The following is a 25286-nucleotide window of genomic DNA, read 5'->3' as shown; positions in this document are numbered from 1 at the left end:
AGCTAGTCAAAATCATCAAGGGTTGTTTTCTGCAGCCTTATTTGAGTTAGCAGAACAGTCTGTTACATGACTCCCTGTACCTGCTGGCCTTTAGCCACGGAGAGCTGAATGGAGCCACTGGACTGTTGATTATTAACATGTAATTGGCAACTAGCTGCACTATGCTCAATGGGGCGCAACCAACCACTTAACTCCCGGGGCCACTTCACTGCAGCACTGACCTTTAACTCGTGGGTGAGCTGTGTAGTCACTCATTTTTCTGTGTCAAAGCTAAAATCAAACGTCAATTTATGAGAGCATAAAGCACGGCAGTTATAACGCAAGAGAAGCTTCTAGAGAGCGATGTTTTACTAAAGGCTCCTTTTGCTTTGAGTTTTACATAAAGCATATTTTTGCTCCATAGATATAACCAGGAAGTGCTTTGTAAGTAGGGTTTTTGTTGTGTAGTTAACTAAGATAATACATACTTACATATATTACCCCCAAACACTTATCAAGCACAAAAAAACATTAAGTAGAAGGAACTAGCTCTCAATACACAAACTAAGAGACAGATTCTGTAACAACCTTAGTGTTTGCTGTAGCCAAACAAACAATAAGTCAGGAGGAAGACTAACCGGTTAAAGCAGCTATTCTAACAACACTTTGTTAACCAGTTATCAGAGGTGGAAGAGGTATCTTGTACTTAAGTTCAAGTAGAATACCACAGTCTAGGAATGCTCTGTTTCAAGTAATTCCTGTATTGCAAATGTTACTTAAGTAAAAGTACAGAAGGATTAGCATCAAAATATAGTTGAAGTACCAAAAGTAAAAGTAGTCATTGTGCAGATTCAGAATAATATATATGATATGTTTTATAATGATTGATCATTAAAGTGTTATCAAAGCTGGTAACGGTGCAGCTAGTTTGAATGACTTTGTATACTGCAGGGTAGCTTGTGAATTTACTCCAGGTGGAACTATATAGGTGTTGATAATATTTCATATCATTAATCCAAATCTGCAAAGTAGGTATTAAGTCAAGTCAAAGTCAGCTTTATTGTGAAAAATTCTACATGTGTTATACATACAGAAAATTGGAAATACAGTTTCTCGCAGTCCCACAGTGTGACATAAAACAGATACAAAAAGGGCCTAGATAAAAGGGGTATAAAACTAAGTAGACTAGTAAAAAGTACTAGGTAATAATATATTAAAAAAACACAATCAACAGAACATGAATACATGTAGTAGAGTAAAAGTACACCATTAACCTCTGAATTGTTGTAGGGTAGAAGTACAAAGTAGCAACAACTTAAAATACTCAAGTAAATTACTAGTAAACATAGTTACTTTACACGTATAGCTTTACACGTCTCCCAGTTATGATGAAGGATTTTTAAATGGTATATACAGTGGGTTGATGCTTGACCAATTTGCACTTAATGCTGCCCATGCACAGTGCACTATCCAGTGAGTGAGTGACCAGTGTCCGGAAGCGGTGTCACGTCGCATTGTGTGTTGGGAGTCTCCAGGGACCCCTCCTCGGATATAAAGAGTGACCGCCCCCCCCCGGACAGGATCCCGGCTCTGCTGCATGGATGCTCAGGCTCAGCATCCTCAGTCTGCACAGCTCAGCGGATCTGACACACTGACCGGACACCCTCTCCAGTAAGTGCATGCAGCCTCTATTCAATGAACCAGCTTTCAGTGCATGACATTGTGGGTATATTTGTTTAATCAGCTGATTCAGTGTCGCAGTTAGTATGTGAGCTTTACGCAGTTACCTTTAACATGTTTTTATAATGCGCAGCAACGTGGTGTCGGGATTTGCTTTGAGTTTACTGAATGTAACTCGCGTCCAACAACAGATGCATTGAAGACATTAGTCAAAGTCAAAAGTGAAACCTTTAAATGCGGCAATTACGGAGCTGACGTAATTTAATTAAACTGTATTACAGGCTAAATATAGATCTGCTATACGCATGTATGAATGCGTGTTTTGGAAGAGGGCAAACTTTCTGAAAATACATTTAGGATACTTCATTCTCATCGTGTGTCTGCATGGAGGTCATACTTCACCTCATGCAGAGCATCACTGCACACAGCGTGCCGGAAACTGGCTTGATTGTTACCATAGCAATGAGAGGGCATGTCCCTGTCTGGGACAGCAGCCATGGACCACACCCTTCCTCTAGAGATGCGCATGCTGGGCTGGGGAGGAGAGACTATAAAACCTGGATAATGTGTTACACTAAGATGGTTAAATGCTCTGATGCTTTAGATGCTATAGTGCAACTTAATAAACAAAGAGGATATAAAAATAATAGACTACAGGAGGTATTTAAAAGACGCTAGCCTATAATGATGCTTTTTATGAGAACAGTTTTGCAGTCTTGCTATTTGCCTATTATATGTAGGCTACTTGTTACTTCAGGGTGGGTGGACTGCCAAACTGTAGAGGGAGAGACTATACAACCTAAATAAAAACATAGTTTAGTATAATGCTCTAAGAACTATTTTCAATAAGAATAGTAGTTATTTTGCAATTTAATACACAACAAAGTATTCATTTACAAACTACAAAATGTATTTTAAAAGAACAGTAGCCTATAATTAGGTTTTTTATTGTAGAAATACTTTGCAGTTTTGCTATTTCCCCCTTATATGTAGGCCTACCTTTTTTTTACAAACATTAAGAAGGTTAATGATAATGCCCTAATGCTTTAGATTTAGATTTTAGTAAACAAATAACAATTTTAACTAAGAATTCTAGTTATCTCGCAATTTCATTCATAACAGGGTACAAAGTAGTCACTAATACCCCCTATTATACTCCAAAATGCTTATTATAGGATCAGTATAATGATGTTTTTGTCAGAATGTTTGCAGTTAAGCTGCTATGAGCTTTAGATGTATTTATTATTAAGAGAGAATGTTTCAACTCTCTTAAACAGGGATTCAGAGCAGACACCAAAAACTCACCAATATACTACAAAAAGTTAAATATAGGAACAATATGATGTTTTTTTATATTTCACCTTTCACCTTTATGTGTACCATTCTCCTCAGGGCCACTTTACACTCCACACTGCACACGAGAGAGCTGCTATGGCGAACAGAGGGCCGAGCTACGGCCTGAGCCGAGAGGTGCAGGCGAAGATCGAGCAGAAGTACGACGTGGATCTGGAGCAGCGGCTGGTGGACTGGATCGTGGCTCAGTGCGGAGGAAACATGGAGAGGCCGCAGCCCGGCAGGGAGAACTTCCAGAAGTGGCTGATGGATGGAACAGTGAGTGGCTGTAGTACCGCCGCTTAAAATAGTTTGCCATTCAATTATTTAAGATACAATATAATAGTGGTCTGTCAGATTTGAAAAGCCTATGGAGTCAAACAAGGCTAGCAACCGGCTTTATGCTTCCAGTTCTTTATGGGCTCAGTTAATAATATTCATCTGCATTTATTGATGTGTTATATTTGGTACCTGGAAGAATAGGCCATTAAGGTAAACACAATGATTTTAAATGTTTGAATTGTTTTGGTGCTTGCTTTGCAAATGTAGGGTTTTGCACATTGAGTCATTCTGTGAAAAACTCCCCACTTAGAAACTTAATTAACAACCAATTATAAAATGCACCCTCCACGATGCTGCAGTATCTTCTCACTTTACACTCCAGCTGACTAATGTTCAGAGAACATGAGGAGAAAGGCAGAGACATCAATTTCTGCACCAGCAAGTTACTCAACAGGCAATTACGCAATGCAGCCACAAAACATGAAAATGACTCCCAATTTGAAATGCTTTCATAACTAAATGAACGTTCTGCGTCTCTTGAGGCAATGACAACAGCCAAATCCTAACAAAAATATGATTCATGGCGTTTAAACATGCCAAATACGACCATGTGAGTGAACTAAAACCCTTAATTTAGTAACTTTAATTCAATGTTATTTTCCAGATCCTCTGTAGGCTTATCAACAGCCTGTATCCGAAAGGAAAGGAGCCTATCAAGAAGATCCTAGAGACACAGATGGCCTTCAAACAAATGGAGAAGATCTCTCAATTCCTGCAGGCAGCTGAAGCGTATGGAGTCTCGACCACTGACATATTTCAGACGGTGGACCTCTGGGAAGGTGATTTGAACTCCGATTACTTACATTCCATCTCCCGCTGGCGTCATATATATTTTTTCCCGATGATAATCAGTTTGCAATGCACGTCATGACAGAATGATCATTTTGTTCCGGCTGTAGGAAAGGACATGGCAGCCGTGCAAAGAACTCTCATGGCTCTTGGCAGCGTGGCTCTCACTAAGGACGACGGGCATTACAGAGGTGACCGAGACTGGTTCAACAGGTAAAGAGAAACAGAGGAAATTCAAAATGTTTCCCTCGCATGCTTGTGATGCTTCATTCGCCTCATTCTGTATTTGTTACTGTTGTGTAGGAAAGCCCAGGGGTATCGTCGGGAGTTCAGCCAGGAGCAGCTCCGCCAGGGTCAGGGTTTGATCGGCCTGCAGATGGGCAGTAACCGCGGGGCTTCCCAGGCCGGGATGACGGGCTACGGCCAGCACCGTCAGATCATGTAGACCCCTTTGCTAACCCCCGCTTCCAGACCTTGTTTTTCTACTAATACCACAAACGCTGTAGCCCCAAAACCTCCATTTCTTCTGTAGCACCTGCCATGTCGACCTCAATCTCCCTGGAATTGCTGCTTACCCAAACCTAGTGTTTTATCTTGTAATGTCAAATGCTGTAGATCTTAAAAGTCCCCTCGCTTGTGCCACATGTCCTCCTCTTTGTCTACTGTCCAAATGATTACCTAACGAGAAACCTTAAAGTCATCCATTTAGTCTCATCAATAATTTAGTATTAGAATCTCTATACAAACCATCAGTGTTATAAACATCTGAAATAGTGTAAGCCACTATTAAGGCATGCTGTATGCTATTTATTTCCATTTGTGTATACATTTACCATTGTTTTAAAATGATCTTTTACTGTGTAATTGTTTAGCCTTAAACCTAATGGAACTCAATGAATGACGACGTCTCTGCTATCTTGTCTTGAAGACTTGTTGCAGTATCCTCTGTAACCAAATCAACCTCACGTTGTGCCTGGTTATGGGACTACAGAGACTGAGTCCTGGTACTTAGAAATGAGTTCCCTTCATTCTGAGCCATGCCCATATTATTTATTATTTCGGTCACATCTTTAAGTCAATGTGCAGCAGCCAACACGTGTGAAAGACCCCATCTCTGGTGCCAGGTAAAGACATTGCTTGAATGTGCACTTTTATGTGTTGTCATGTTTATATTTTTGAATATATTTATACCTGGAGGCTTGTGAGAAGGATTATTGAAGAACAAAATAAAGGATGTGAACATATATGTGTGTCAGTCTGTGAAACACACAAGCTGGGTATGTTGATAACTGGGAAGTCGGGGGTGTTTTCTGCTATCTTGGTTTAATGTTACAGCTCCTCCCTTGCGTCCCTCCCTGCTGTCTCTCTCCACCGTACACAATCTAATAAAGGGGCAGCAGCATGACATAATGATTAGGTTGAGGATGCTTCTACCAGATAGTCCAGAAAAGGCATGCACTGTGAGTGACCCTAAGTAAGTTATTAAAGCCCTTGTTGTACCAATAAAATAGTTGATATGCATTTGTGGAGGGTGCAGCAAAGAAAGCCACCAGAACTGCCATGAAGTTACTCTTCAACCCTGTACTGTAATGTTCTGTGTTTGTAGTTTTCAATGTATTTCTTATTGCTTTCACCATCTTACGAAAACTCTTTGACCTTATGTCTGCTCTATGGTTACCATTAATCTAGATAACATATAAATGGCACTGTCATTAAGATAAACCTTTGTCCAAGGCATTAGCGACATTAGGCTCTGAACCACAAAAGGTCATTTTTTTTATGCCAGTGATCCAGTTTATGTGGACAATTGTTTCTGACTGTTGACATTTCAGAAAGCACATATGAGAAAAAGCATGCATGAATTAACATTTTAGCATCTAGTGACTTCTCACAATGCTGCTCTTTAAATCTTGGCTAAAAATGTCTGCTAATATAATGGCGTCCATTCGTAATGTCTTGTTATTGCTCAATTCAAAGCCAGAGATGTCACCCTAGTGCTTAATATCCCGTTTGCTCACTGTACAGAATGCTGCCCATGTAAAAGTATGTGGCCTTCTGCATGTGTGGCCCTGACATACACTGTGTGCTTATTATTAGCCTCAACTACACTAGAGAAGCATCTGAAAGGGATATGTTACTGACAGACACAATAAGTAATCCACAAACGCAGCCTGACCAATGGGATGGCACTGGGGACTGAGGTCACTGTTGTCCAAAGTTCCTGTCCAGCTTTTGTTTTCTTTAGTTGGTGTCTTCGCTGCCTGTTGTTCCGCTGTTTTCCTCCTGAGTGTGAAGATATGTGGATATAGGGCTGACTATGAACTGGCTTTAACTCCTTTCCAAAGTGTTTGCATAGTTGGATATTAGCTTTTTTTAAGACAGGTGCATTAGGTACAATGTTGCAGCTGAGATTTAGAGTCACTCTGATGCTTCTTCTACTGGCGGCCAGGTGTGTTACACAGGAACAAACTCAAAATAAAGGCTGTGTTTGTGGGCACCCCGGGATACCTGGGGACCCCGGACACAATGGCACACCTGGCAGAGATGGTCGAGATGGACTCAGAGGTGACAAAGGTGATCCAGGTAAGTTTACAAGAGAAGAATCCTGCTTTACAACTTTACTTTATTCACATTTTAAAATGTCTTAAAGGTGGGGTAGGTAATTTTGGAGAAACCAGCTCGAGTGCGCTAGAATTTGAAAATACACAGCCGGAACAAATCTGCCCCTTCCTTACAGAGCCCCTCCTCCAACACACACAAACGCGCACATGACCAATGAGAGCTCGAGATAAGTTTGTGCACACATGGAAGGCTGACAGGCAGGTAGGCCATCCAGTTATTTTAGCCGGGCCGGCTAAAATGATTGGTCGTGCTTTTTACAGTACTACGGCTTCCACAGATGAAATTTTTTTATGGATTTTTTGTCAAAGCACTTAAGATATTCATTGCTATCGGGATGTTAAGAGCATTCCATGGAATATAACAAAAAGTGTATCTCGAGCCGGTTTCTCAAACTTACCTACCCCACCTTTAAGCTTCATCTTTACAATCTATAACAATAAATATTTATGAATCACCCACTAAAAGGACAAGTTGGCCATATGGGAGCAGCAGGTACTGATGGACACAAGGGAGACAAAGGGGAACTCGGTATGTATTTTCATAAAACTACACTGGAAAGTGTCCTGTTTTGAAATAATTGAAATGTACCCGCTGTATACTGTATCTTCACCTACTTTAACACAATTTATTCTTATATAGATTTCTCTTATCTGGCTTTACTCAACAGTGAACAGTGAGCATAAAAGGACATTGTGTGCTTGTCATTTACAGGTGCAGTTGGCCCATCAGGGGTCAAAGGAAAAAGGGGAGACAATGGAGAACGGGGGCCTCCTGGGAAAATGGGGCCTCAAGGAGTCCAAGGGCCCGTTGGCCTGAAAGGAAATAAGGGAGAGCTCGGGCTGCCCGGACCTCAAGGGCCTAAAGGCAATGTTGGGCCTATTGGACCAGAGGGTCCCAAGGGGGAAATCGGCCTTCGAGGTGACAGAGGCATTCTGGGACCATTGGGCCCCCCCGGCAAGTCAGGGCCTAAGGGGGACCTCGGTGTCCCAGGTCATAAAGGGAGTATAGGATATAGAGGTGACAGAGGGCTTCGAGGCGAGAAAGGGGAACTGGGTGAGAAGGGCGACACAGTTGTTATCCCTAAAAGCGCTTTCTCCGTGGGACTCACAGCGACGAGTAAACTGCCATCAGTTAATGCTCCCATTCGGTTCGACAAGATCATCTACAATGCACAGAATCACTACGATCTGCAAACAGGAAGATTCACATGCTCCGCAGCAGGGGCCTATTTCTTCACCTACCACATCACCGTCTACTCCAGGAACGTGAAGGTGGCTCTGGTGAAGAACGGAGCGAAGATCATCCACACCACGGATACCTACCAGAACAGCGAGGACCAGGCAGCAGGGGGCGCCGTGCTGCACCTGGAGGTGGGGGACAAGGTGTGGCTGCAGGTGGCTGGAGGAGAGCTGTACAATGGGCTCTTTGCTGATGAAGATGATGACACCACCTTCTCTGGGTTCCTGATCTTTGGGGCTTAAATTGCGCACCATTTCCTAATGAATGCTGGTAATTGTATTTTAAGCATAGAAAATACATTTTGTTTTTGATACTTTGAAAACATTATGCTAGTCATTTAACCATACTTTTACGTAAGGACATATTGAAATGCAGGACCTTTACACTGTAAGGATATTGCTATTTTTTTTAATCAGATTATTTTGTGTGTTATACCAATTCAATAAATGTTCCTGTAAGTTCTTGAACCTGTAATTCTGCTGAAATGACAGTATCAGCATGTGAAGTAAAGCAAACAAACTTTAAATGCAATGGAGGTGTCATTGTAGTCTGTAGCAAAAGTTACTACCACAGATATATGTTTAAATACTGCTGTAACAATACAGCATTCACTTAGTCGTCATTGCTCTGGTGTTTGTTTGGGGATGGGCATGCACAATGGAAATACCATTAATTGTTCTGGGCATGATTCAATGAAATGGTACGAGGAAGACAGTGAAAAACCCAACTGGAAGGTGCAGTCTTTTTTTATCTCAAAGAGCCGCAGCATTCCCCCTTTTTTCCTTCAATGAACAGCGTTCCAATGTGGGCGTGGTTTTGCGGTCATGGTGTAATATACTTAATTATGATTGGCTCACAGCCCAACGGTCACTATGTGGTCAACCAGTTAACACCATCGTAACCCCGCTAAGCCCCTCCCCCTAGAAACACTGCAACAAGTGCATTAATGATGCTCAAGCCTCCAAGAAAGACCTTCTTCAACCGCGATATTATGAGCTTTTCTTGAGCAACTTCGATAGAAAAAGTATGACTCAGTATTTATTTAGTCAACTTACATGACTAGCATCAGGTTTTGCCGGTCGGGGAAAGCGAAATTAAACGCGGCAAAAGCTTGCGCAATTAAGGAGAAGTTTATCAGAGAGTTAGCTTAAGTTGCTAGCTCAATGTGTTCAAGAAGTCACAGCCGTTTGTCTCAATATGTTGCGGGGTGAGCAGTGAGCAGAGGACTGGTCGTGTGTTTTGTACCGACATGTTTTTGCGAGAGGACGAGGCAGAAAGCCTTTGGAGCTCAGAGAAACGACTTCACTATGGCTGAACAACAAAAACAGCTGCTCCGTTGATGTGAGGAAAAAGGGTCAGGAGGACAACATCAGCGACTATGAGCAGGGTGAGCAAAAGTTGTCTTATCTGATCACTGCGTAGTGACTGCTTATCTAACAAACAGCCAAAACTAGTGATACTATAACTCCTTTAAATGCAGTGGTGTAAAGTAACTAAGTAGATTTACCAGAGTACTGTACTTAAATTCAATTTGGTGGGAGTTATTTTTTCACTTTGTACTTCTACTCCACTACAACTCAGAGCTAAATTGTGTACTTTTACTCCACTACATGTATTTAATAACATCACTTATAGTCAAAACTGTAATACGACTTTAGTTACACCTGGAGTAACATTCACAAGCTACCCTGCAGTATACAAAGTAATTACAACTAGTTGCACCTTTACCAACTTTGATAACACTTTAATGATCGATAATTATAAAACATCTCAGGTATATGAGTCTGAAATGGACCAATCTGCACAATGAGTGCTTAAGTGTATTTAGATGCAAATCCTTTTTACTTGACTAACATTTTGATTGCAGGACTTTTACTTGTAACAGAGTATTCCTACACTCTGGTACTTCTACTTTAACTTTAGGTACAATATCTGAGTTATTCTTCGACTATAATTCCTTTAAATGTTTAATACTACTTGTGGTTTACTTTGCAGTTGCGGTGATTTCCCCCTTTGAGTTCTTGTTTGAAATGGGACCAGAGGGGGTTATTGTGGTGCATTACAGCCGTGGTTGTTATAGTGATGTGGGAGATGCCAGGCTGCAGGGAGTTGGTGAAGGAGGGGTTGTGGGGGGGCACCTACTACAAAGAGCTTTATGGCCTAAGAAAGTTAATTAATGCAGAAATAAATAAGCAGTTTGGCCCTGAGTTCTTTATGCGCTTAGAAAACTCCTCAGTGTAATCCCCTTCAGCTCCTTGTTTTCAGATTCTGCTTTATTCTTAACAACTTGGCTACACTTTTAGCAGCAGTCTGCAGCCATTACAGTTTACTACGATCAATAATCTTCTTTTTATGGCTCCCCAGATGGACTTTTATACTAAAGGTAACCTGAGATGTCGAGATAAGTCAGCGTGAAATACTCAATCATAGGTCACAGTCCTTTGATTTATAATGACTATATTTTGTACAACAGTACCAAACTTCAACTGTATAATTGTACACCAGGATACTTTCTATAATAGAGGCATAAAATATAGCTTTGTGTCTGTTGTTTGTCAACTTTAACCAGCTATTTCCGGTGCTGTGAGTCGGGCGTAAAGGACGTTTGTGCCAAGGGAATAATGTGTTCATTCATTATCAAAAAAAGTGTTTTTCCACCTGAAGCATAAACTACTTCTAATCTCACTAATTGATGGGAACTGGTTATTAAGATCATCTCAGATCCTCGTGTAATTTAAGTGGATTTGTGATCTTGAGAATCTCTCTGCTTCCATGGTGTTTAAATGTTGATGGATCAGCCTTTTGATAATTGTTGCCTTGCTGTCAGGTTACACTGTTGACTGATGACAACGAGGCTCAGTGGAGTTTTGTCCTCTGTAAGACTTGCACTGTGTGGTGTTAGATTTCTGCCTGTCTGTTCCTATGACAGTCCTCAGCAGATCGGGTGAGTAAGTGGCTGCCTGTGTGAGACACTCCCTGGTTTAGCCTGTACCTGTACTTCCCACGCTCTATAGAAAGGGGCGTGTTGTCTCCCTATCTCACTTTTCCTGCCAGATCAAAAAATGAGGAACTGGGTCATGAACTAATATGAGACTTTACTCCGGAAACCGGTAGCATATGTGCTCACCTGATCCACATGTTATCTATTACAAAACCACGTGACCACAAAAGAGGTAATATGTTTCTTATATGTGTTTAATTTAAGCCTTTAACTCTCAATTTTCACCCCTAAATGCACAGTGTACACAGGCCGTGCGGCTCAGTGCAGTGCAGTCCAGTCCTGGTGGGCTGCTAACAAGCTCTGGGTGTCACTCTCAGTCAGAGCTGAATAGCCTAGTTGTCGCCCTGATTAGGCTATCATGTGTGGATGAAACCAGTCCTGAACACAGACTGGTAAAGCTCCACTAATCAGATTATTACTGGGATGGAAGAAGAGTAGGCTACACACACACACACACACACACGCACACACACACACACACACGCACGCACGCACACACACGCATACACATACGCATACGCATACACATACACATACACATACACATACACATACACATACACACACTCCCACATACTGCTCCCTCATTCAGTACTTCAGAGCTTTCTGTCTGACTCTTTTAATCTTTGCTGGGAAACAGATAACAAGTGTCAGAGCTAGAAAGATAATATTAAGAATGCAAAATACAGTGAACTTTTTATAGTAATGAGAAAAAGTGGGGCTTTAGTTTCACACACATAGATGTAGCTATTAAACCAATCTTTAAAACACTTAAGCATGCAAGCATTTAAGGAGATCCTACAGGCATGTCTTCCACAGCTTTCATTTCTTAAGACGAATAGAAGACCAGTAAAGTGACAGCTTACAGAGGAATGGCCAAGTTGCTGCAGGGTGTTTGTGTCTGTCTCAGAGATAAGCCAGAGAAAGGAAAAAGTTTCAAAGTTAACTTTAACTTGATCTGCTCTGTCTGGTAGTTTCTCAATTTTAATTTCAGTTCATTTTGGCCTAATGAGTTTGATCCTAGCCTTCGGGAGGTTACCTCTGCAAAGGTTGAACCAAGAGTAGCAGGTCACCTATATGAATTTATGACTCCTTCCATAACGGCCTGGGGTTTCTAGGCAAACAGGAAGGGAGTCAATGATTAAAGTGCCTTCCTCCCTGCTCAGCTAAGCGTGTGTTTGAGTACACATGCACACACATGGACGTGAAGGGCCGTGCACTTTGAGAAAGGATGCTCTAACTAATTGTGCTTTTCAGAGTGCATTCTTTAAGCCCTTGTTTACATGTTTATGCATCTGGGGTGATTGTTCATCCTCATCTCTGGGAGTCTAATCTGAAGCTGGCTCCAGCTGGCTGCCATGTGTTTTTGTGTGTGGGGGGGGGGGGGGGGGGGGCTCCTCCCTGAACTCTTAATTAACTCTGGACCAGGGCCCCAGAGTGCCACTCCCATCGAGGAGGAAGCAGCAGAGCCGCAGTGATCCTGGTACGCAGGCAAAGATGATAGAGGAGAGTTCATAGAAAAGGTGACCTGCATTCACAGAGAGTAGGGCGTGATATTAATGTGAGTTATATCTGTAGATGTTGCAATATGCAAATCTGTAGGCGTGATATAGTGGATGCTTTTTTTTGCTATTAATTCAGAAATGTTTGAGGGAAGGAAAAGAGGCCTGAGCTACACATTTGATCTTGACTTTTGAAATACATTTACAAAATTAAAGGTGTTTTCAGAATTGCATACTGCTGTACTGTTAATGTGCTGTGGACAGTATGGACATATAGTGCCCTGTGGACAGTATGGACATATAGTGCCCTGACTGAAAGCAGTGCTGAATACCATTGTATTTGATCTTGCATGCTTAAAAGCTTTTTATAATCCAGGAGCTGCAGTTGTCAGAGTTGATTATGTTCTAGGGAATTGTCAGGTATGGATGTCATTTGAACAGCGAAACAAGTTTGTCTGCCATGCACCGCAAAGCTTTTTTGTTGTGCTTTTTTGCACTCAGTCTAGACCAGAAAAACACTAAGGCTTAAAAAGGCGTCGCCAATTTTAAAGGGCACAGTTAATTGTCACAGAAACAAAAAATTCTCTAAGAGGTTTTCGAAGTTGAAGCAAAAGCATTTAAGTCTGAGTTTGTTCTGGCTATCAGACCTGCCAAGTATGAGAGAAGACAGCAACTTGCATGTGGCGTCACATTGAAGAGGGAAGGCAGGAAGGTGTTGAAGGATACCACAGAGGGAAGAAAGGTTGATAGCACGACGAGAATGTTCAAAACAAAAGCAAGTGGTAGAAATTCCTTCCTTATCTCCCATCTTTCTTCTTGGGAAATAGATGTGAATGATCCAGTATTTTTCCAGTTGCTGCTCAACGTCATCTTGCAGTGGCAGAGGAGGAGAAAGTACAAGACGACAATTCAGGATGGTTTTTGAAAGCAGCACATTGTTCACGAGGGCTGTTTACTGTCTGTCAGCAGCGGTGCTTGGCAGCGGTGGCTCTGTGTTTACATAAGTGTTTGGTGTGATGGAGCGAGCGGGCTGAAGTGACAGCAGATTCCACAGAGGGTTTGACTCAGAGAGCCCATCTGCTGCTGAACACGCAGCAGGCGGGTGGTGTGGGAACGATTCCCTGCATGTGTACGCAGCAGACAAGTGAAACAACACCGTCGACACATTTTTTTGTAGAATACATGAAAAACAGTGGCAATATATTGTGTCGGTTATCATGCATTAACAGTTATATGACTTCATCAGACATACAAACAGCAAGCATTAGTTTCAAGTAAATAAAAGAAACCTGGAGGAAGTGTGACTTGTTTTCAGAGACACTGTGCCTATTTTTCTTAAGTCCTTTTGACACAGCAGGTGAAGCACGTGTGTAAACAATAAAATAAATTAAGCCTGAATTCCTTTTAGCTGTGTCAGTTTCAGGGCCCTGGTATTGTGCATGCTGACTCTCTGACACCCTGCCATGGCCCATTAGGACACTTGAATAGCACAGAGCCTCTGCTAATGGTATTAGTAACACCTGTGCTTTTACTACTATGACATGCTAAATGTACCCTGTGAAAAAACAGCAGTAGTAAGAATGCTATATGTACACAAACATTGACTTTGTTTTTAAAGAGTTGAACTGATTTGACACCACCTAAACCCCCCCCTCATCCCTCGCCCCCTCATTTTAGTAATCTGGAGAAAACTGGGCAATTTATTGCATTAATCACAATGGATTAGAAAGTTTCATTGCTTAGTCACGCTCACAAAGCCCCACTTCAAAGTCTCAGCTTGATTTACCACCGCTCTGAATCACTCACTCACTCAGTCACACACACACACACACACACACACACACACACACACACACACACACACACACACACACACACTTAATGCTGAACATAGCACAACACTACCCTGACCTGGGCCTCAGCTCTCCTTGGACATTGAAATACAGCACCAAGGACAAATGCATGTAGTGTTCCCAGTGAAAGCCTTTCTGCTCCTCTGTGCACACTGAAGGATATTTGTCTTCCTGTTTGACTGTCTTTCCTTTATTCTCCTCTCACACATAAAGACACAGCGGACACTGTACTGTACAGTCGTTCTGATGCCATTTTTGCATTTCCCATTACAATTCCGACCTGTACTTTTAACCGACCAAAGGCCATTGTGTTAAAAACTAAAATATAATTAATATTGACTAAAGTAACAGCTGTACAACCCTGTATGGATTTGGTGTGGTTGCTATCAGTGTTCTATGGCCTGGTTCAGGTTTAATCTTTTGCAAAACATGAACTAATTCTGAATCAATGTTGTTGTTTCCGTGAAGAGTATATGAGCTGATAAATGACGTGACATCACACATTCTTTTGTATCCAGACAATAGTGAATGCTCTTATTTCTTTAAGCATAATCAAAGGCCTTTTTAAGAGTATTATTATGATTTCCTTTATCATGCAACGTGCAAGGATTTCTAAACTGAGTCTCTGTTTGGTTTTGCAGGAGGATCAACAGGACAGGGTCTTGTCCACAAGTGAAGACTCTCTGCCGGGCCTCCACAGCTCCAAAACTGACCCTCTGATCCGCACCCGGCCCCTCAGCGATATATACCCGTTCCACAGTCATGCTGACAGGACTGCAGCCCCGTATCTGCTGTCGGGGTGTGGCGCCCAAATACAGCCGATGACTGCGGGTCCTGAGGAGAACAGACTGAACGGCATCAACTCCTCCGCCTGGTCCAACCCTGTTATAGGTCAGCCTGACGGGAAGCCTTACTCCACCAGGATTATGAGGCTTTTTTCCAACCCGAGGAAGGGCCCTCAGATTCCAACCTCTGACCCTCTCACCTCGACCCACAGCAACGACAGCAACACCCAGCCCTGGTCGGGACTTCCTGGTCTGGGTGTTGTGGACTCCTTCAAAAAGCTCCGCTCCTCTGTGCTGCAGGGTATACAGAGTAGAGGGGCCGTCATCCACAATGGGGAATACGACCCATCGGATCAGGATATGGCTAATGGCGCAGCTGTGGACAGCAATGACTTTGGTCAAGGTGATGCAACAAATGATTTAAAGTTTGCAGAGGGATACAGGGCCTCGAATGGAAATGATGAAGGACAAAAGTTTGTCATGATGAGCCAGTGTGAATCAGATATTGAGGACTTAGATGAGGAAGAAAGCGATCAAGGAGACGGACTCACGCGCAACACGCGACTGTCGAGGAGTATCCGGAGAGCGTACGGAGCCGGACGTATCTCTATACTCGACACGGGGAGTAAGATGATAGCAGGAAACGGCACAAATGAAGCCACAACACAGAACCCAGATCAGACATCACAGGTCGATGTCCAAACAAAGAACTCAAACGAGAACACTAACGTGAAAGTGCTGAGCAGACTGAGCAAAAGTGCAGATAATCTTCATATATTTAAGGCGCCGTTCAGACGCAAAGCTCCGTCTCCAGGACCTACTTCGCCTCAGGATCCCCCGGGGTGCAGCACGACAAACGGGACACAAAACATCCTGAGGTCAGGCAGCGTCTCCTCATCAGACTTCAGCCACAGGAAGGGCCCTGCAATGACCAAGGGGCCGATGCTGAAGCTAGTAGGCAGCAAGACCGACCTCACTGTACGACGCAAGCGAAGTCCCTCCCCCAGCCCCACCTCTCAAGTTCCCTTGTCGCCCCTGACACGTCTTCACGATGACTACTCCCGCCGTGTGCCTTGCCTGACGACAAATGAGCGACAGCGCCGACCCTCGCCCGTCAGAGCCCGGGTCATGTCTGTTGAACGCTCCCCTCTGCAGCCTGAATACGATGTGTCCCTGCAACAGCACCAGGTCCTCATCAGCCAGGTTTCTGTGGAGCCCCCAGAGGGAACAGAGCACACTTCACTTGGTGTCTCTGCTCAGTATGAATCACTGACTGGGGCCACAACAAGTGGTTTAAAAGCAGAATGTGATCCATCTCCTGTCAGCGTGAAAGACTCTTGCCAACAACAAGAACAGACTGAAGTCAACATGCTCCCACATGAGGTAAGGAAGGAGAATTCTGGGTGTAAACATGACGGGGGTCGGATGTGATACAAATCTGGCACATACCTTAGATCAGGGCTCTCCAACACGTCGATCGCGAGCTACCGGTAGCTCGCGGGCAGCTTTTCAGTAGCTCGCCGCTCGATTATCGATTATAGCGTAGTAAGGTTGCTTATTGATTTTTCGGCCGCGGCTGGACCATAACGTTTTTTTATTTTAGAATTTTTTCTGTCACATGAATATCAAATGGTCGGTGACGCAGAGATCAAGGAACAGACGTGACAGCAGCACAGCGACATCACACACGGAGCAGTCTGCTTTCTCCACCAACACCAGTCCAGAACCAACAGCAGAATGACCCGCTCTGAATCAGGCCCTGTCGCTGCGCCTCAGAGACACACAGGGAGGGATTTGTGTTTTTTGAAAAACACTCGTTATCGTCATGTCAGGTTTTTGGTGGATTTAATCAAGTCTTGGATTGCAGAGTATGAATGTCCTCTTGCTATTTTCAGTTGATAAATACTTGTGTAAAGTTTGTGAAGGCAGGAGGAAAGCTTCCGCGATCACCGTCTCCTCTCCGTTCCTCCAAACCCCGCCCCCTCCCTGAAAATAATGAGTGACAGGCTGATAGTGACCCGATAGAAACTTTATTATTCACTTAATCACTGATTGAGATATGATGAAGCTAACTTAATCTCATACATTCATGGGATTTATGTAACAGTAAGACAGATAATGTAAGTGTGCACCCACATGCACTATTTTTGTTTTTATAATGCTATTGTAAATACTCCTGCTGTTTTCAGACTCAAGTCATGTGTGTGATGCCACATTCAAGACATTCAGTGTCTTTTTTTTAACAGAAGACCGTAGCTAGAAGCTGCAGCTAGACTGCACAAGTATTAGTTTTTTGTTTTTGAGAATGGAACCATTTTCACACACAGATATAGGGAGGCTAGACCTATACAATTGATTTATTATGGTTTATAATTTAATGTCAAGACGAAGAAGAAGAAGAAAAAGATGGCTGAACAACTGTTCAGTGTCAATCCTGTGGAGATCTCCAAAATAATGTTCAGCTTAAGTCTCAGCAAAACTCACAACATTTCTGGAGCCTTGTAGACCCAGAAAACTATAAGAACATTCACCAAGCAGCACTGAAAATGTCTGCTTTATTTGGTTCTGTTCTACATACCTTTGTGAAGCAGCTTTTTCTGACATGAATGAAATCTAAATACAGAACAAGACCGACTGATGAACATTTAAATGACTCTATTAAGTCAACCTAAGTGGGTCCAGCATACACCTCTATGGTGGACTGCATGCAGTGCCATTCATCTCACTAACAAAAGAGTGAAATGCTTGTAAGGTGGTGATTAAGGACACTTATGTGAATGTTCAGTGATGTACTTATTATGTGGGCCATAATAATATGTGAGAAATCTTCGTTTTCTTGGACCTTATTTTTGATAAGCTTTAGGTATTGCAATTTCACACGTGTACAAAAGTATAGCTTAATTCAACTGATGAGGGCTATGTGAATAAATGTAAGCGATGTGATGCAAGTAGCTCTTGGCCACTTTCATTTTTTGAAAGTAGCTCTCAGATGAAGAAAGGTTGGAGACCCCTGCCTTAGATAGTATTGTTTTTGTTGCGCAATATTCCTCCACTCTTTCTCCTTGATTCTTAGCACAGGAGACGCAGATACTCTGTTTAAAACGACAATGAAAAAGCTAAGGATGTTATATTTATCCACATAGTCTCAAAGATCTTCACTGCAAAATGTTTCCACTAATCAGCAACACCTTTATCATTGATTTTGAAACACAGGATTGGAAATCTATCAGATAACAAGCTCTTTGTAAAGTTTCAAAGAGGATATAATATTATAATCTAAAAGCGAGATTATCAATGGATGCCAATCTCCCAGTTGAAGGGCATTGACCCTTGTCTCAGGAAACGAAGGATTTCAAGACATGTCATGACTTTGACTCTGGCAATATAAGTTCTCATGTAGACGTGGTGCCCGTCAGTATTGTGCGCATGTGCTGAAATAACGCGCTCTGTGTGTGTCCAAAGTCCCCTTCGGTGTCAAATAAATAATGACGTAGGCATAAATCCTTCTTCACTGTCCCTTTCTCCTGTCAGTTGTGAATGATATACTGACTTCTGCCGCAGCTGGGTCGTATGCCGAAGCCAGCTGTTCTGTGCCACCTGGCACTCAGAAGGAGCACAGTTAATGATTAGGCTTTGTTTATGATTAGTGGCACTTGCGCTAAAAGGCTCCATAGTCCTATTGCTGCGGGAGGGAGGGAGGGGAGGGAGCTATGAGTGAGTACAGCCCCCGCCTCACGTCTTCGCTGAAGCACGGCGGATCAAAGTCCAACGCTATGGACGCCGGGCCTTCGACAGCTAAGAGCGCCAGAAACAGGACCATAAACACTTTATAGTGAAATATGTTTCTGTCTGAGATGTAGGATATTGCTCTTTAAGATGTACCGGATAAATCCTGATTGCTGACTTTAGAAATCAAGTGGATTTGACTGGGATATAAAAAAAAGCAGTAGGGACTTGGCCTCGAGGACACAGGCCTTTGTGTTTGTTTGACGATGGTGCTTGTCCACTGTGTGCCTTTCCAGTGTATATGCCGGGGACCGGACCCAGACCGAGAGGTGAGGTTGATATCGCTGACTAACGAACTTCACAATCATTTTCATGTGATAATTAGCCAATATTTGACCAATGAGTATACAGAGATAGTATTTAATTGAGGAGTATTTTGGGAATTTCTGATGCAGTTCTTGTTTGAACGTGATAAGCAAAGTGGTGTATTGTGTTGTGGAGCATATCACTGTGTGAACTGGAATACTTTCTCATGATAATAAAGGATTTCATGAGAGTCCTGATAAAAGTCACTGGAAATGTTTCTTGCGGTTCTGCTTTGAGACTCAACAGAGACTATTAGTGTATCACGTGTGGTGCTATTTTGCTCTGTTTCTCATTAACAGATGTTCTACACAGCTACAATGTTGTGCATTGCAGATGATTGTACAGAGGGAAATCAATAACAGCCCTTACTGAGTTTTTGCTTTTGATCCCTAGGCATCATCAGACCAACAAGGCCCAGAAGCATTTCTCCCAACAGAGGATGTATCTCCAACCAGCAGCAGCTCTCCTCTCTCTTCGACATGTCTCTCAGAGTCTCCCACATCGCCCACAACGCCCACAGACCCTTCAACGGAAACATCCTCCGTCAAGCCCAGACGAAGGAGTGGACGCACGAGACCTCGGCCCATCTCCGACTACGGGCAGCTCCTTTCCAGGAAGCACTTTATTCCAGAGGAAGTGGCAGAACTGTCTGCTGAAGAAAGGACAACAAATGCATCGTCGCATGAAGACTGCAGTGGCGGTGCATGTGGAAATGGAGAAATCCCAGACAGCTGCAGCATGAACAGAGAAGGCGTGAAGCAGCGTCCGATCTCAATGATCGGAGTTGGGGATATGTTCTCTGCTGATGCTGAGGAGAAGGACCGCCTTCCTGCTGTAAGCCTTCAGAGTTCAAATCAAATAGAAACTCACATTTAAAAAAAGAAAATAAGTATTTTGTTAAAATCCCATCCACTGTTTATAAGGTTGAAATGTGGATGGATAAAGTGATGAATCAAGGTTGACTTCAGTCTTTATAATTCATACTATATATATTATTTAGAATTGTTTATAATATATTATTTCAATTAAAAAATATAGACATACACTCCTGTTTGAAAAAAATATTTACACATTCTTAAAAAATATAAATAATAACATTAATCAAGCTTTACGAAAAGACAAGGACTCAATGCATCCCATAAGCTCAGTATCTCTTTCTCCTGACTGTTATCACAGAACAAAATGATAGTCCAAAACATTGTTCGAGGTCTTGTTTAAGGGGGTGATCTGTTAGTCACAGGATCTACTTCTACGTGACGATTGAGTCAGTTTATCGGTGAAAGCCTGAGAAAGTGAGCTCTCCCTGAATCCCAGGATGTTTCCCCGTGTCTCCTCTGCAGCCTCGGTCGCGGCCGCCCATCCCCTCCCACCAGGTGCCCCCCTACAAAGCGGTGTCTGCAAGGTTTCGCCCCTCCACCCTCTCCCAGAGCACCCCCATCGGACTGGACCGCGTTGGACGGCGTAAGCTCCACAGAATGCTCAGCGGTGAGAGCTGTTTTTGTTGTTGATCACACATTTCAGTCTGTGGGAAAGCTGGGGCGGGGAATGTCAATAAGTGTGCTGGAGGAAGACATTGGTGTGGGGGTGCATCTGTGGCTTGTTTTCTAAACTATTTAAATCGGAATGTTTTCAGCTCCATGAGGTTTGTTTTTAATTAAACCTGTGTGTGTGTTGCAGTTGGTGTGACTGAGAGTTCTGCGACGCTCGATGACAGCGTGAGTGAGGAGGAGGAAGGCAGCTATGATGAGCTCAATGATTTCACGCCCTACCTCCAGCCAGGGGTGGAGCTCTCCGTTCTCAACGAGGTGAGGTTGATGAGGACAACTTGTCATGTTGCAACACTCATCAAAAATATTCTGCCATATTTATCCTGTTGTATGCGTGAAGAGCCTTATGAAAAATGTTTTCAAGATGTTTGGCTGCAGTGTCCAAGTCTAGACATAATCCTCCATGTTAGACAAGGGCCTAGCCTGCATGTAATTGTGTATTTATCTTATCTGTGTGTGTGTGTGTGCTACAGTGGATAAGCTCTGGCCACACGGTGTATGCTGAGGCTCTCTGGGACCATGTGACCATGGAGGAGCAGGAGCTGGCCTTTAAGGCTGGAGATGTTATCCGTGTCCTGGATGCCTCGCATAAGGACTGGTGGTGGGGCAGGGGGGCCGACAGGGAGGCCTGGTTCCCCTCCAGCTTTGTGAGGGTAAGTGGACTTCCTGACCCGTGTGTCCAACGCATGTTTGCTCTCCAGAAGCACAGAAAAGACTTAGCAAACTGGCTGAGCTCCAAACAAACCTCAAACAACAGTGTGTGCGTTGGGGTTCAAACCTCAGAGGTTCAGCTGGTTTCTGTGGCGACCAGCACTGATTGACAGTTGAGTCTTAATTAGGCAGGCTGTGGTTACCAAGGTGAGGTTATTTGATTGGGAGATGGCCGTCTGCTGTGTAATTGCTTGTAGCTGAATCAAATTGGCTGAACAAGAGCTGGTTAATCTTGCACACATTGTTACCATAGTGACGTAGAGGTTTTTTGTATGAAAGTAGTTTTTTTCTCTTTTGTAATGATTATTTTTCTTAACTGCAATCTTTAGTTAACATAATTCAACACAAGATTATATATATATTTGTTTGACATGTGTGGTGTTGAAGTTGGCTCTGAGGACTTCATTGTGATTTGAAAGCTGCTCATTGTGTGTGGTGGATGTGTTTCAGGTGCGAGTGAACCAGGAGGACTCGAGTGCAGAAAGTGTGGAGAGCGTAGCGGACCAAGAAGATCCAACTCCCAGAGACACACACAGCGCTCAGCACAAAGAGCAGATGAGAACCAATGTGGTTCAGGAAATCATGAACACAGAACGCATCTACATCAAGCACCTGAAAGACATCTGTGAGGTACAGGTTTCCATATTTTACATCTAGGGCTGCTCCAGCTCTAATACTTATTCTTTTTATGTTATCAATACACGATTTTGTGCTCTTTAGCAGTCATTCATTTGAACAAATGTCACCTTTTCTGTAGTAATATACAATAAGATAGATTTGTATTTCAGGACTGACTTTACAGGTTAGCACCTCCTGTTGACCAGTGTTTGAACTTTTTTTTATTCCCTCTGTCAGTGAAGTAAACATGCTTTTTTTTCTCCAGGGTTACATCCGTCAGTGCCGTAAACACCCAGACATGTTCACTGAGCTGCAGTTGAAGACCATCTTCAGCAACATAGAAGACATCTACCGGTTTCAGAGGCAGTTTCTCAAAGACCTGGAGAAGAAATACAACAAAGACCAACCGCATCTCAGTGAAATAGGCTCTTGCTTTCTCTTGCAGGTACAAAACCTTCCCTAGTTTACTTAATCACTAGTTTATATTCCTGAACTTAATCTTTATTCATTGTTTATCTTTTGTCCTTAGGACGAGGGCTTCTCTATCTACTCGGACTACTGTAACACTCACCCAGCAGCCAGTGCTGAGCTGCACCGCCTCATGAAGTCGGGAAAATACAAACATTTCTTTGAGGCCTGTCGGCTCCTCCAGCAGATGATAGACATTTCCATCGCAGGGTTCCTGCTCACGCCCGTCCAGAAGATCTGTAAATACCCCCTGCAGCTGGGAGAACTGCTGAAGTACACCCCCAAAGACCACAGGTACTCACAATGTCATTGTTTAGTCTGCTAATACATGCTATGTGCAGTATGTGTATAGCAAAGCATCACCCATCATTTGTCCACATTTTTAAATAAATAATTGACAATGGTTGTCCTGATTGAGATTGATGCAGTGTGTTAGTTTGAATGGAGATGTCTCATGTGTGTGTAAAGTGGACCTTATGCCTATTGTGCCTCTGATGTATTGCAGTGACTTCAGCGGAGTGAGCAAAGCGTACGAGGCTATGAAGAACGTGGCGAGTCTGATCAATGAGAGGAAGAGACGGCTGGAGAGTGTGGACACCATCGCTCACTGGCAGGTGGCCATTCAAAACTGGGAGGTGAGGGTCAAACTAGCCTATATGTTCTGTCAACTCTTTTTACCCTCATTTATGTTCAAAGCTCCTTCAGACTGGAATAATATAAGTGGGTTATTGTAGCAGTACATTTTGCCCTTTTTCAGTCATGTTTCTTATTTTGCTGTTAATTGTACATGCTATTGATGATGTGTCACGCACAAAACACTATGTTTATTTTATTTTATTGCTGGGCAAATGTATTTGTTCATGGCCTCATGGTTTTCTCATTTAGTTTTTTCAGTTTTTGATTTATTTGTACTGTCTTGCTGTTTGTTATATATGTTAGGACCCCCTTGAAAACAAGATGGTTCATCTCAAGGGGTTTATACCTTTCACTTAAACCCTGTTTTACACATTGTATATATCTTTTGACTTGTAAACGTGTCGCTGCAGGGGCCTGATGTGCTTGAACGCAGCTCAGAGCTGATCCACTCTGGTGAGCTGACTCGAGGCGTCCGACAGGGCAAAATGCAGCAGCGCAGCTTCTTCCTGTTCGACCACCAGCTGGTGTTCTGTAAGAAAGACGTCCTGCGCAGAGACCTGCTCCACTACCGGGGGCAGCTGGATATGGACCAGACCGAGGTGTTGGACATGGCCGACGGGAGGGACCTGGACCTGGGCCTGACCCTGAAGAACGCTCTGCGCCTGCGCAACGCCAACACCCTGGAGTTTGTGTGCGTGCTGTGCTGCAGGAAGGCCGAGGACAAGCAGAGGTGGTTACAGGCCTTTGCCAAGGAGCGATACAGAGTGAAGGAGGACCAGGAGATGGGTGAGTGCTGAGGAATTCCTTTCATTCAGGACGCAAAAGGGCCACTGTGGGTGTAATGTCAAATAAAAAGGGAACAGATTGTTGGTTGAAGGGGGGTGTTTGGAAATATGTTGGCATTATTGTGTGTCTGTTTCTTTGCAGGAATGGAGATCAGTGAAGAGCAAAGAAAACAGGCCATTGTTAATGCCAGAAGAGCCAAACAGAAGAAGAGCAAAAGTAAAGCCTTGCATCATTTAAATGTCTCATGTTTTTTATATTCACTTAAAGTTGAATTGCTAATGTTTTGTTGCTTCACTTGTTTACCTTTTTTCAGCCATTGGTTACTCTGGCTCCGTCCCCACACACCACCCGAACCTGCACCCGCTCCACCAGCGTCACATCACCATACCCACCAGCGTGCCTCAGCAGCAGGTCTTCTCATTGGCCGAGCCCCCGAAACGAAAGCCTTACCATCTGTTGTACAATATCACCCGCAACACCTTTTTCAAGAAATGAGACTTTGCTCCCTATTTGTTCCTCCCTGTGCATGTGCAGACATCACAACGTCCAGAAGACTCAAAGAACACTTTATTTTTTCCTGTATTTTTCTGTGAATGTCAATTTGTGTTTTTTGTGCCTCTTGTGTCTTTCTTTGTGTTTGTTTTTGTTGCATCGTGGCGTTCAGTGCCTACAACTTGGAAGGGGATTGACAAGAGTATTAAAATACCGACTCAGTCCATTTTGCCGGTGTTAAAGAGTGAATCCCACCCTTTTTGTCCTATTAATTCCAACTGAAAGATATTGTTTGTTGATTATGACAAAGTGTATATTTTGCCTTTACGTTGTCGTACGTTATTTCAGAGGCTGGACCCTTTTTTTTTTGCGTCGAGTCTGTCAACTCTGAGCACAGCCAGAGGATAAATGAACTGACACAGTCCACTACCTTGTTAACACTGTAAATAAAACTCTTGTACAAACATACCTAACAAGAATGATGTAACTTTAAGATAATTCTGTTTGCTCCCCAGGGTGTCCACGGGGTCTTAAAGTATTAAAAGTTGATAAATCAATTTAGCGAAAATTAAGGCCATTAAAAAGTATGAAACGGCATTTTCCAAGGTATTACATTTTGTAGCTTGTTTTCAATAAGTATATAAATTGTCCAAAGAGGTTGTATTCTACAGTGTGCCTGAATGTAATCATTGCGTAGGTGTGTAGTGTGATTCTGTGTAGTTTATGTATGGCATGCCGTTGGCTTGGACGTCATCTGAACAGGACATCGCTCGCTCACAGCTTGATAGCGCGCGAAGGTCCGTTTACGCCGG

At 43.1% G+C, this 25286-nt stretch overlaps 3 protein-coding genes across 4 annotated transcripts; all 3 read left to right on the top strand.

Moving 5' to 3' along the window:
• The first annotated feature begins 1404 nt into the window (after positions 1 to 1404).
• tagln3b (transgelin 3b) lies at positions 1405 to 5366 on the top strand. Its single transcript, XM_034145506.1, has 5 exons — positions 1405 to 1650; positions 3052 to 3270; positions 3938 to 4112; positions 4233 to 4335; positions 4426 to 5366. Exons 2-5 carry the CDS (start codon positions 3091 to 3093, stop codon positions 4565 to 4567), a joined length of 600 nt encoding a protein of 199 aa, XP_034001397.1. The 5' UTR covers positions 1405 to 1650; positions 3052 to 3090; the 3' UTR covers positions 4568 to 5366.
• Positions 5367 to 5368: 2 nt separating this feature from the next.
• c1qtnf9 (C1q and TNF related 9) lies at positions 5369 to 8456 on the top strand. 2 transcript variants are annotated; one of them, XM_034145491.1, is made up of 4 exons: positions 5369 to 5586; positions 6572 to 6705; positions 7210 to 7272; positions 7456 to 8456. In XM_034145491.1, exons 1-4 carry the CDS (start codon positions 5576 to 5578, stop codon positions 8223 to 8225), a joined length of 978 nt encoding a protein of 325 aa, XP_034001382.1. In that variant the 5' UTR covers positions 5369 to 5575; the 3' UTR covers positions 8226 to 8456. The 2 variants fall into 2 exon arrangements, with proteins under 2 accessions (XP_034001382.1, XP_034001373.1); XM_034145482.1 differs by lacking the exon at positions 5369 to 5586 and having other exon boundaries at positions 6318 to 6705.
• Positions 8457 to 8916: 460 nt separating this feature from the next.
• On the top strand, positions 8917 to 24942 carry spata13 (spermatogenesis associated 13). The gene is made up of 13 exons (XM_034147187.1): positions 8917 to 9370; positions 14981 to 16507; positions 19610 to 20050; positions 20557 to 20701; positions 20894 to 21021; positions 21237 to 21416; positions 21925 to 22104; positions 22358 to 22537; positions 22622 to 22854; positions 23066 to 23195; positions 23607 to 23982; positions 24124 to 24198; positions 24296 to 24942. The coding sequence occupies exons 1-13, from the start codon at positions 9362 to 9364 to the stop codon at positions 24475 to 24477; spliced, it is 3786 nt and encodes a 1261-aa protein (XP_034003078.1). The 5' UTR covers positions 8917 to 9361; the 3' UTR covers positions 24478 to 24942.
• The last annotated feature ends 344 nt before the right edge of the window (positions 24943 to 25286 follow it).

The sequence above is a fragment of the Trematomus bernacchii genome, unplaced genomic scaffold (assembly GCF_902827165.1).
Source record: "Trematomus bernacchii unplaced genomic scaffold, fTreBer1.1, whole genome shotgun sequence".
Classification (NCBI taxonomy): domain Eukaryota; kingdom Metazoa; phylum Chordata; class Actinopteri; order Perciformes; family Nototheniidae; genus Trematomus; species Trematomus bernacchii.
This window is presented reverse-complemented; position numbering and strand designations above follow the sequence as displayed.

Bases quoted from the DNA above. Each gene is read 5' to 3' on its own strand.
- tagln3b (XM_034145506.1), top strand. From the start codon at position 3,091: ATGGCGAACAGAGGGCCGAGCTACGGCCTGAGCCGAGAGGTGCAGGCG. The intron at 3,271-3,937 runs GTGAGTGGCTGT...GTTATTTTCCAG, and splicing joins AGTGGCTGATGGATGGAACA to ATCCTCTGTAGGCTTATCAA. The intron at 4,336-4,425 runs GTAAAGAGAAAC...ACTGTTGTGTAG, and splicing joins GACCGAGACTGGTTCAACAG to GAAAGCCCAGGGGTATCGTC.
- c1qtnf9 (XM_034145482.1), top strand. From the start codon at position 6,519: ATGTTGCAGCTGAGATTTAGAGTCACTCTGATGCTTCTTCTACTGGCG. The intron at 6,706-7,209 runs GTAAGTTTACAA...ACCCACTAAAAG, and splicing joins AGGTGACAAAGGTGATCCAG to GACAAGTTGGCCATATGGGA. The intron at 7,273-7,455 runs GTATGTATTTTC...TGTCATTTACAG, and splicing joins GGGAGACAAAGGGGAACTCG to GTGCAGTTGGCCCATCAGGG.
- spata13 (XM_034147187.1), top strand. The intron at 16,508-19,609 runs GTAAGGAAGGAG...TTTGATCCCTAG, and splicing joins TCAACATGCTCCCACATGAG to GCATCATCAGACCAACAAGG. The intron at 23,196-23,606 runs GTGAGGGTCAAA...GTGTCGCTGCAG, and splicing joins TGGCCATTCAAAACTGGGAG to GGGCCTGATGTGCTTGAACG.